This window comes from Abramis brama (genome assembly GCF_963993115.1).
Source record: "Abramis brama genome assembly, chromosome: 7".
Taxonomy (NCBI): Eukaryota; Metazoa; Chordata; class Actinopteri; order Cypriniformes; family Leuciscidae; genus Abramis; species Abramis brama.
Genome location: NC_139969.1, coordinates 40,633,208 through 40,645,293, shown reverse-complemented (window position 1 = coordinate 40,645,293; position 12,086 = coordinate 40,633,208). Strand labels below are relative to the sequence as shown.

General features: G+C 37.4%; 1 protein-coding gene across 1 annotated transcript in view; it reads left to right on the top strand.

Annotated features, from left to right (window-relative positions):
• The window catches only part of LOC311087281 (uncharacterized protein), a 180,046-nt gene extending 172,450 nt beyond the window's left edge, over window positions 1-7,596 (top strand). Inside the window, exon 31 of the mRNA XM_084120580.1 lies at window positions 7,297-7,596. Coding sequence (XP_083976706.1) covers window positions 7,297-7,312 — 16 coding nt within the window. The 3' untranslated portion in view covers window positions 7,313-7,596. The remainder of the gene's footprint in view (window positions 1-7,296) is intronic.
• Window positions 7,597-12,086: the final 4,490 nt, after the last annotated feature.

The following is a 12,086-nucleotide window of genomic DNA, read 5'->3' as shown; positions in this document are numbered from 1 at the left end:
TCTGACTGATCATGCAGGGGTGCTCTAGAGGGCATGAAGTAGGTTTTACCTTTAGATTGTGTGACGTGAGTCTGTAGAGGGCGGCATTCGTCTTGGTAGAACTTCAAAGGGCGTGCATGGCTTTGCTGAGCGTAGGCTGTGCTCGTGCTCTGGCGTTGTGCTGGTAATTCTTGGAACATGACATCGCTAATTTCTTCCATACTGTGTGTCTGGATTCCACGATTATCTGTATCACCGTTGTCCATGTTTGGCTGGTGCTCTGGTGAAAAGATGGGTTGTGGTTCCATGAGCTGAGACTGTTGCTCCCCATGCTCCTGAGAATGTTGTTGCACATACTCACTAGTGCGTTGATGTGAGTGATACGGAGCTAATTTGGTCACATTCTGCTGTGTTGGTTTTCCAACTTCTTCCTCATAAGCTGCTTCAAGGATTTCAGCCTCTGTAATAGCTGCTTCAGCAGCGCCCTGTATTTTCAGTGCTTTGAGGTTGGCCTGTAACCAGTGGCGGCTGGTGAAAAATATCTTAGGTGGGGCTGTCATATTCAGCCGGTTTCAATAGTCTGGTAACCATGGGAGTATTAGGCCTACTTTCTGCCCTTGCTATGTGTATTGTGCTTTGATGTTTATTTTGTTCTATTCCTTAACCCAGTCCCAGTGGTTCTCAATTTTTTTAGAGTTGTACCCCAAGAGGCTTTAATATCCTTCTGCGTACCCCCACTCTTCAGTCACACCTTTTTCAGTAAGGGACCATATTTGCCCCCTTAAATCGATTTTTTCAAGTGCATTTTTACCTTTATAAAATAAATAATGCTTTGAATAAAAAAAAGAAAAGTTAAATAGATAAATATGCAGTGATGGTAAAAACGAAGTGATGCTTTTAAATATTAAATTAAAACCGCCAGTAGGTGATGAGTCATCGAGTCATTCATTCAGTAACGAAGCAAGTTGCTGTATTTATGAATTAATCATTGAATCATTGACTCTAAAGATTCGTTCACAATCATTGCTGTGTGCTGCAGTTCTGCTGTGGCTTTCATTGGAGCTATTCATTTATTGTAAAAATACTGACAACTCTGTTGAAAATGAACATCACTTAATATTAATATTTCGTTTGTTGAACTGTTGTATAAAATCAATGTCACATTCGCAATCATGTGGATCTTATGTGATCAACATTAAACACAGGAACTCACACAGGGTCCTATGTACGGTGGCCGAGAGAGCTCAACGCGCTGCAACTGAAGAAAACACATGCAAATAGAAAAAACACCCGCAAATTAAGAAAACATCTTCATCAGTTTCACAACACATGTGTGCTCCAAATACTCACAACACAACCAAATACAGAAACGCGCTGCAAATAGGACAGAACACAACGGAAATGTTTCCGGGGAACCCAATAAGTGACGGACGGACGGCTGGGACGTGCTTATTGATCGTGAGCTTTACCTATGCCCTACTCTCTTAAAAGGGCAGACGGCAGAGCCCTTGAATTGGGCACTTTGGAGGGAGCGGGGCACTTGTGTGCCATGTTGATGAAGGGAGCAACGAAAGACAACGTAATTTCCTCATTATTTTCACCTGCGATGTTCCCATGACAACGCAGCGCGTGTCCATCAGCTGAATAGCTGTTCTTACCAGAAATATAGTATTATTGCTGTTAACATAACTGTTGCAAATAAATATACATTTTATACAACAAAGTTTTTAAAATATGCGTTATATCTGTGTGTGAGTGTCTCAACTTTAAAACTTGCCGTCTCATATTTGGACCATATATTAGCTGCATTCTAACATTTCTTATGAAACTTATTTTAACATAACATGACAAAATGTGTACAATGTAACTGATGTATAGATTAATGTCTTTCCCTCATGTTCTTTTTCTCTATCTTTTTTTATTTATTTATTTTAGTCTTCAGCTCATTGTTCTTTTTAGTATTCTTATGACATTGAACATATTGTAAATACATTTTGTATATTGTATACAAAGTTGTATGTCATAAACGTGTCATCTCTGTATGTTTTGCAAAAAAATTAAATAATAATAAAAGTAGACAGCTGTAAGCACGTCCTAGCCGGGTCCGTCACTTTTTGGGTTCCCCGGAAACATTTCCGTTGTGTTCTGTTCTATTTGCAGCGCGTTTCTGTATTTGGTTGTGTTGTGAACTTTTGCAGCGCGTTTCTGTATTTGGTTGTGTTGTGAGTATTTGGAGCACACATGTGTTGTGAAACAGATGAAGATGTTTTCTTAATTTGCAGGTGTTTTTCTATTTGCATGTGTTTTCTTCAGTTGCAGCGCGTTGAGCTCTCTCGGCCACCGTACCTATGTGTTTGTATCGAAGAGAGTTTGAATCTTATATCGATCTCCATGCTCAGCCTGTGTCTATATTTGTTCTTCATGCTAGTAAGTGCTAACTTAAATCCCTACTTTTACAAAGGTAACGTACATTGTCGAGAACGGCAGTATAGCGCGATTTGCTGAGGCAGCAATCTGCACGAGACCTGTCATACACGCTGCTTAAATGCAGAAAGTTTTGACCGCAAAAGATGAGGTAATTTGATCGTATGTCATGTATTTACAGCATTTAACCTGAGAGAAATGCATGCTCAGTTTAAATCTTATTTTAAGATGAGGTAGTATTAACGTTAAAGGAACGGCAAAATTCAGCATTTTGTTCCCGCACCACCTTCTGTCACCTCACGGTTTGAGAACCACCACAAACCCAGTTTGAGAACCACTGCCTTTACATATCTTTGTAAAACGAATAATAATAATAATATTACAAATAATTATTAGTATTAACGACCCAAACACAATTTAACACAAACTGCATGATACCAGCGCTCTGTGAAAGTAATTATTTAATGCCATATTACAAGACTGAAGCATTCTTACACAAGAACAAACAAATTGCACAAACTTTCCATTTGCATTTGAAATTTAACTCAAAAAGTTTAGTTACTTTCTCAGACAGGTCCCTCACTTCGGTAACTGTCCATGCTGGATCTGTCCCTGTTGTTTTAAAAAGTAATCACGGAAAGCAAAACAAGGCATTAGCATGACGCATCCAGCTAGCCAGGCCGATAGACCGCTGTCTGATGGAGATAGGCGCGCATGAGCGCGGGCGGGCACGCGCAGCTTGGGGCGCTAACAGAAGCGCCCATAGCTGACTAGATTTGAGCTCGCTGATTGGCTACAGTTTATGTCAAACATGTATATCTTAAATCAGCAATTGGCTAAGCTGCTCCACAGACCCGCCTCTCTGGGGCGATTTCTCCAGCGCCCCAGAGCTGATGAGACGTGCACGCAGATGGAGGAGATGTGTTGAAAAAGCAGAAATGTTTAATTTATATCATATTTTTCACATATACTGGGTGTATTTAATATCTTAAACACACAAATACTGACAATTTGTATGTATGATTTATGTATGTGTTTACTTATTTATTTTATGAGTGTGGCTCATAAACTGTGGTCTGGCTCATGGGGGGGGGGCGGTGCCCTAGCACCCTCTATTGGCCAGCCGCCCCTGCCTGTAACTCAGTTGCCCTACGTTTCAGTTCCACTTCAAGCTCAGTTTTTCTCTTAAATTCTTCTGCTTCAATCCGTGCATGCTTTATTCACATGTCTGCTGCTTTTTGTGCATATGAAGCTTTGACTTTTGCAGCTTCCGCTTTTGCTCTAGCTCTTGTGGCAGCAGAACCGTGTGATGAGGCACGACTAGAACGGGTTGAGCGTCTGGAATGGTAGGAGTATTGAGACTGGCCATCTTTTGTGTATAGCAGAGGTTTTTCTTTGCTTTGTTCCTCCATGATAGATTGTTGAATCTATGCTGAGCTTCTGGGCTGCAGTGTTGATAACTCACTCTTCTTATGATAGCAGACTGAATTTTAAGTCTTTCTACTATTCTGCTCTTGCTTTGACAGGTTAGCTAACATAAGATCCATGAAATAAAGACCGAGGAAACCGGAGTAGAGAGAGGCCTTTAGTAAGGATATTTCCAATTTTGTAAAACTGTAGAAACATGATAATATGGCATTACAAACTGCCCATATATACATATACATGAATATGCAACTCAAGTCTAACATATATAGCTATCCCATAAGAAAAATTTGCCATTATAATGAGACTTGCAGGACTAGTAAGCATTTAAGCTAACTTTAACATGGGTGTCTATGGAGAAATGCTAATCGCGATTAGCATCTATTAATACAACATACATATTATGCTAAAACGGACAATACACAAAGACTATAGCAAAGTAGATATACTTCCTACAGGAATACATACAGACTTCAAAAACTACCAAAGGCAAAGAGAAAAGAGTAACTGCTGCATGTCCTTTCAGTAGACCAGAGTCAGAAGCAAACAGGAAACCAACGGCAAGAGAGGAGGGACTAAAATATGAAAAATCAAATGCAATACAACTTTACACCACTAGATGTCTCTAATGCAACACAAAGTGGGGGCAGAACAAGCCCGGAAGAACCAAATTGCTCAGAAAAACACAAAAATAACCAATTTCCACTTATTGGTAATACTTATGAGTGCTTTTATTATTTTCAGTGATGTGTAGCCTGATGTGTAGATGTATAACAGAGATGATCTGTTCTCATCTCAAAAATGTGTTTTAGGGGGTTTCATAACCCTTTAAAATTATATGAAATGAATGTGTAAACTAACATAAATAGATCAAGACAACGTTTGTGTTGTTACAATGTTGGTAGTATATTTACATGAACAATGTGTAGTCTTTCTCTGTGTTACCTGAACCTGGATATCCCTGTTTATTTGTCAGCAAAAGTCTGCTGGATGAAGCTAAACACGTTAGTTGATCATCATAAATCTGATTCATTTTCTTTTCTCTTTCTGTCTTCAGTCTGTATAGATGCATTATTACAGAGAAACAGAGTCTCATCCTGACTTCAGCTCTGAAATCAAACCCGTCACACCTGAGAGAGCTGAACCTGAGCTGGAATGAACTCGGAAACACAGGAGTGAAGCACTTATGTGCCGTACTGAAGGATTCACACTGTAAACTGGAGAGATTGAGGTCAGTCACATTCACAGACAAGAATCAAAATGCTTAAAATCACTTCAACAGTTTAAACTAAAACACTTTACACTCAATATCTCACAATGAGTCTAAATTCACATTATATTTCTGCAAACATGTTCACCTTAGTATTTTGTGATCTGGTGAAATAAAGATGAAGATCTCTCTTCCTCTGTTTTATTTGCTGATGAAGATGATGTGACTTTACAGAATAAAGAGTTTTCTTTTCTTCTGTCTTATTTTCTGCTCTCTTTCTCTGCTAATGTAGTTTAAGAGACTGTGATATGACAGATGAAGATTGTTCTGATGTGACTTCAGCTCTGAAATCAAACCCGTCACACCTGAGAGAGCTGAACCTGAGCTGGAATAAACTAGGAGACTCTGGAGTGAAAAACCTCAGTGATCTACTGATGAACCCACAATTCAAGCTGGAGAAACTACAGTTAGTATCATTATACTGTAAAGCAATTACAGTGTGACTGAAGTTTATTTATTAGAAGACAGCAGGGCTTATGTTTCATTGTTTATAGCAGTGCACTTTCTGGGTTTTCCATATTGGTCACATTTTTATGTGTTTTTTATCTAGTTAGTAATTGTTTAATTTCCAGCATTTGATACAATGTACTGATTGTGTACATGCAGAAATCTGCCTTTTCAACAGAGAATAAAGAAGAGAGACGTCAAATAAATAGTTAAAAATGAAAGCGAAGAAACAGTGTCTTCCAGCACACAGAACTAGTGTGACTGGGTTTCAGAACAGACTATTGGAAACTAAATGCTGCTGTAGCTCTTCAATAAGATGATCATCATAGATGTGAACTATTGTTATTTCTCTGTCTTCAGTCTGAGTTATTGCAGTATTACAGAGAAACAGAGTCTCATCCTGACTTCAGCTCTGAAATCAAACCCATCACACCTGAGAGAGCTGGACCTGAGCTGGAATAAACTAGGAAACACAGGAGTGAAGCACTTATGTGCCATACTGAAGGATTCACACTGTAAACTGGAGAGATTGAGGTCAGTCACATTCACATACAAGAATCATAATGCTTAAAATCACTTCAACAGTTTAAACTAAAACACTTTATACTCAATATCTCACAATGAGTCTGAGTTCACATTATATTTGTGTAAAATTCTTCACATTCATGATTTGTTTGTAAGATAATCTCTCTTCCTCTGTTTTGTGTTTTTCTAGTTTACAGAACTGTGGCATTACAGATGTTTCTTCTTTAACTCAGTCTTTGACTGACTCAAAAGCACTGCAGTTTCTAAAAGAGCTTGATCTGAGACACAATAATATAGGAGACTCAAAGCAGCGGCTCAGAGACGTGATACGAGACTCAAACTGTGTCCTGAGGTGAGGAAACATCACTTTGAGATATTAAAGAGATCTTCATTTACCTCTGATATGTGAACAAACCTTTCAAACATTCGTGAAAGGAAATTATCATAAAGCTTTATTGCAACAAAGGGTTTGTGTGAGAACAAAATGTGAAGTTATTGAAATGTTTAACACAAAGGAGGAAAGAGAACAAAAGCTCGCTGTCACAGCTTTATACATCAACACCTGCTTTATTAACTGTGTCAGTAGAAGTGAATCATTTCAGTGTGAAAACAGACTTGGTCAGATTGTAGGAAAACGCTGCACTCCTGCTAAAATCAGTGCAGTTCCAGCTTCAGCTCACAGCGTCCAGCTCACATGAGAAATGTCTCTGTCTCTAGTGTGTTTTTACTGTGACAAGCAACACGTCACACTACTTTACACTTAATTTACTCTCAGTTATTTACTAAGAGCCTACGAACATGTTTAAACTAGAGGACAAACGGCTTTAACTAAAGGTTTGTGTTTGAACTCAAAATAACATTTGTATTTGCTCCCTGTGGTTTATTCCATACGCCGTACACTCATTAGTTTCTCCTTTACAGAGACTCAATAGGAGTCGCACCGACACACACAGACAAACATATGAACATGATTCAGGTTTTAAATCTATTATATTTAAAAACACAAATATCTATGCAAGATCATGTAAAGTCGATAATTAATCTGATTACAGGAATTCAGTTTAACTTATTTTTACTAAAAAAAAAAAAAAAATCAGTAATTGAAATAGAATAATTTGCACTTTGTTCCACTGAACACTGATTGTTTTCTCTTCTGTTCCGCTTTACAGTGTAGATGAAGATCAGTGGCCAAACTCTGATGAAGATCAATCACCAAACTCTGATGGATGCGTTATATCATAGTGAGAAATGATCATGAGAGGAGCAGAAACTATCAGGTGATCCACAGAAGAGTCTCACTACTGTCTATGAGGAGAAATAAATGTGTAAATGTGTTTCATACAGGTGGAAGAGACTCAGACTTTACGATTAAATAAAGCAGCGTGTGTGTTAGCATGCGTATTAGAAACGTGATATTGAATGATTCATGTTGGTTTATTATTCAGCCAAATGATGGTTTAGTTGTAATTAAAGGTGGAACAGAGGAAGAAGCTCAGATGAGTGTCAGCAGAAATCTTGAGTATCAGATTTGCAAATTTAATAATGTTTGGATTGAACTCATCCAGAATTATTAAAATATTTATAATATTTCACATTCACCTGTAAGGCAGTGTCATCTTATAAACTGCTTGATATTCTATAAAAAATAATAATAATAATAAAAAAACGAATAAATATTTTAGTTGTCTTACATTTTGTCTAAATATGACATTTTTTTATAAATAACAATAGCCAATATCAGTATATTAATTGATAAATTAATTTATGAGTAAATGAATGACAAATCAGCACAAACTGCTATGAGAACATGTTACTGTTACTTTAAAATGAACCTTTTTCAACCCTTTTTTATTATGCATTCATAAGTATTGCATGTTATGTGATATTAGAGTTAACAATGATAACTCAGCAAATTGTTAGCAAACACTAGTTATTTTGTCAATTCAACTCTTGCCATCTCAGGTATTTCAGGGAAAATGTTTAAATATGAATGTTTCTGCAGAGAAATTAGCTGAATGATTTTGTAAGTAACCATGACAGTACTTCGCGATGTGTTAACCTTACAGTGCCCACGTACAGTAACAGTAGGCACTGTGGATGAGAGCATCAATTAACAAGATATTTCATTATGCTATTTGCATATTTCAAAATGCTATATTTCATTTTTACTTAAAGGGTTAGTTCACCCAAAAATTAAAATTCTGTCAGTAATTACTCACCCTCATGTTGTTCCAACCCTGTAAGACCTTTGTTCATCTTCGGAACACAAATTAAGATATTTTTGATTAAATCTGAGAGCTGGATCACTCCTCCATAGGCTTCTAAGACATTATAACTTGCTGGCCCAGAAAATGTATTAAAGACATCGTTAATATAGTCCAAGTGACTACAGTGGCTCAATCTTAAGTTTATAAAGTGACGAGAATACTTTTTGTGCGCAAAACAAAACAAAAATAACGACTTTATTCCACTATTCATTTCCTTCTCTCTGGGCCTTGAGTTTTGTCACGTAGTATAACTGTGTAGCGCTTCTGGGTTGTACGTCACACGTAGGCTCACTATTGGCCGACGCTGGTCATGTGTGTGATGCGTGTGACGTACAACACAGAAGCGCTGCACTGTTTTATTACGTGAACTCACTCGAGGCCCAGAGAGAAGGAAATGAATAGTGGAATAAAGTCGTTATTTTTGTTTTGTTTTGCGCACAAAAAGTATTCTCGTCGCTTTATAAACTTAAGATTGAGCAACTGTAGTCACTTGGACTATATTAACGATGTCTTTAATACATTTTCTGGGCCAGCAAGTTTCAATCCCTTAGAAGCCTATGGAGGAGTGAGCCAGCTCTCAGATTTAAATATCTTAATTTGTGTTCCGAAGATGAACGAAGGTCTCACGGGGTTGGAACAACATGAGGGTGAGTAATTACTGACAGAATTTTCATTTTTGGGTGAACTAACCCTTTAAGACTCTGCTATGGCCAGTAGTGATGGGTCGATCAATAATGATTAGTTCATTGTTTTTTTAATAAACTTTTATATGGCTCGTGAATAAAGTTGATTAGTTCACCTCCCGAGTCACGTGATGTGACATATGGGCGAGCGGGGCACAACCTAACGCTTTTTGAAATTCTCAGTTTGTGTAAATCTACTTAGGGTTCAGAGTATTTATTTTTCCCACATTAATTTCACGCATGTCTAGTTCAAATATGTGGTTTTGTTTTATTAATACAGTTTATACTTTTTTCTTAATATAGCCCGAAAGAATGGAAGTGAAATGTGACAACATGCCCCATAGGTGTGGTACATTGTAACATGACCATATGACAGATTAAAATGCTATCTGATCTAATCAAAAAAATATACAAGACAAACTAAAATATTTTCTCAATAAAATACAATTATTAACTTTAATATAAAATAATGGCATTTTTTTAATAATTAAAAATAAAATAATTTGAGTTTGACAACGAACACAAACTAAAACAGTTGATTCTACCGCTATTAAAAAAACTGTTGCTTTAATTAGCTTTAAAAAAACTGAAAATCATTAACAAGATCTTTGTCTCAAAATTTTGTCAATAATTTTAGCGATTCTCATTTGCTACTTAAATCAACAACATAAAAATACAAAATAAAATTTCATGTATCAGGCCCAAATTATTTTAGCTTTAACAAGGTTGTCACAGGGGTGGTTGTATACACACACACACACACACACACACACGAGGATGATGATGAAGGTAAATATCTGATGTTTAATAAATCCAACAGGTAATCTAAATGGACCAGAGCAACAACACATCCATTTACTGACGACACCGGACACTGAAGTGAAACCGAACTGAACACACTATATATGCAGGTGATAATGATGGTGATGGATGAGTGCACAGCTGAACATAATTAGTGTCCGGGACAACAGATGAATGAGTAAGGCAGACGATGACGAAACACAAAGAGTCCAAACTAGAAGTAAATTCCTCCCTGTGTGGTGCGTATCAGGCAGACGGAGAGTGGTTTTGTTTTAGGAGTTTTCTGTATGTTGTAATGTGCATACAGTATACTGGTGGCATGTGTATGTATATGAATGTTAAGTTTATTTTTGTATGTGTACATATGTGTGTATGTGTACATATGTATGTATAAACAGCCTATGAACATGTAGTTAATAACTGCAGAGGGAATTATTACTTGTGTTTGTTTTTTGTTTGCATAAGGAGAATACGGAGGATCTTCGGATTCGATTTCTGTTAAGTTTATCTGTAGGGGACACCGGAACAGTTGAAACACTTTTCAGATACATGTCGTTTTCTAAGATAAGGTTACAGATAGATTTTTTATTTTTATTTTTGTGATCAACAACTCATATATGTGTTCTCTTAGTATCATGTGTTATTCGGTAAATATAGAATGATTTAAGTAAAACCAAACCGTAGGTGTGCTTTGTTTCAATCGTCCCGCCTGAGCGGGAAAAAAGAAAAAGAAAAGAAGAGGAGAGGAAGAGGATGAAGCACAGAGAGGTAGCAGGCGGCTCTGGAGGAGGACGGACAACAAAGTCCAGGGTGGTGATGAATTATTATAAAGCCAAAATGATATTTAGCGTCCATTCATTAACAACCATATAAACATTCACTGCGTTTACTAGATATTCAGCTTGCTGACGAATCAGAATTTTTGGTCAAATACAGGCTATATTTAAATCAAGTATATCAAATCAAGTATATTTGTATAGCGCTTTTCACAATACAGATTGTATCAAAGCAGCTTCACAGTATTAAAATAAAATAATACAACAAAGTTTGTTTCTAGTGGAATTTATTGATTGATAGAATAAAATTAAATATCCCCAAAATATCCCCAACTGAGCAAGCCAAAGGCAACAGTGGCAAGGAACCGAAAAAACTCCATCAAGCGGCCTAATGGTGTCCTAAAACTCCATCAGGTGACCTAATGGAGAAAAAAAAAACCTTGAGAGAACCCAGGCTCAGTCGGGGGCCAGTTCTCCTCTGGCATTTATGAACTAGAGGCCGGATTGTAGTTTGAAACTGTGAGATTAACAATATTATATGAATGCCTGGCTGAAAATATGCGTCTTTAATCTAGTTTTAAACTGGGAGAGTGAGTCCGAGCAACGAACAGTATCAGGAAGGCTATTCCAGAGTTTTGGAGCCAAATGTGAAAATGCTCTCCCTCCTTTGGTTTATCTGGATATCCTAGGTATGACCAAAAGCCTTGAATTTATTGATCTTAAAGAGCGCGATGGATTATAGGGTGATAGAAGATCCGCTAAATAGACTGGAGCTAAGCCGTTTAGGGCTTTATAAGTCAGTAGCAATACCTTGTAATTAATACGGAACTTTATAGGTAGCCAATGTAGTGATGATAAAATTGGTGTTATATGATCATATTTTCTTGATCTAGTAAGAACTCTAGCAGCTGCATTTTGGACTAACTGTAGCTTGTTTATTGAGGATGCAGGACAACCGGCCAACAAAGCATTACAGTAATCTAGTCTTGAGGTCATGAATGCATGAACTAACTTTTCTGCATCAGAAACTGATAGCATATTACGTAGCTTAGCAATGTTTCTAAGGTGGAAAAAGGCTGTTTTTGTAACATACGAAATATGATTTTCAAAAGACAGGTTGCAGTCTAATATAACACCCAGGTCTTTTACTGTAGAGGATAAAGTAACAGGACATCCTACGATGTCAAAGTTGTATTGTGAGAGGTTCAGTCTCTTCACTCACGGCCTGATCCCCTCCCCCTGTATCGGTCCCTGTTCAGTCGGATGGAAGCTGTAACGAGTGGAAATAAGGTGTGTCCCCTTTAAGAGCTGCGCGCGCCCTGTTTAACTGTCGGCAGTCTGTATTCATTGTATGTGCGCCTCGAACACCCATAAGCGGGTTCTTTCTGTTTGATGCTCATTCTTGTCCTATTTTTGTCTATCAAGTAATGCTGTGGACGATAGAACGTGTGACAGACAGTTACACGAGTTCGATTGGGGAATAAACACA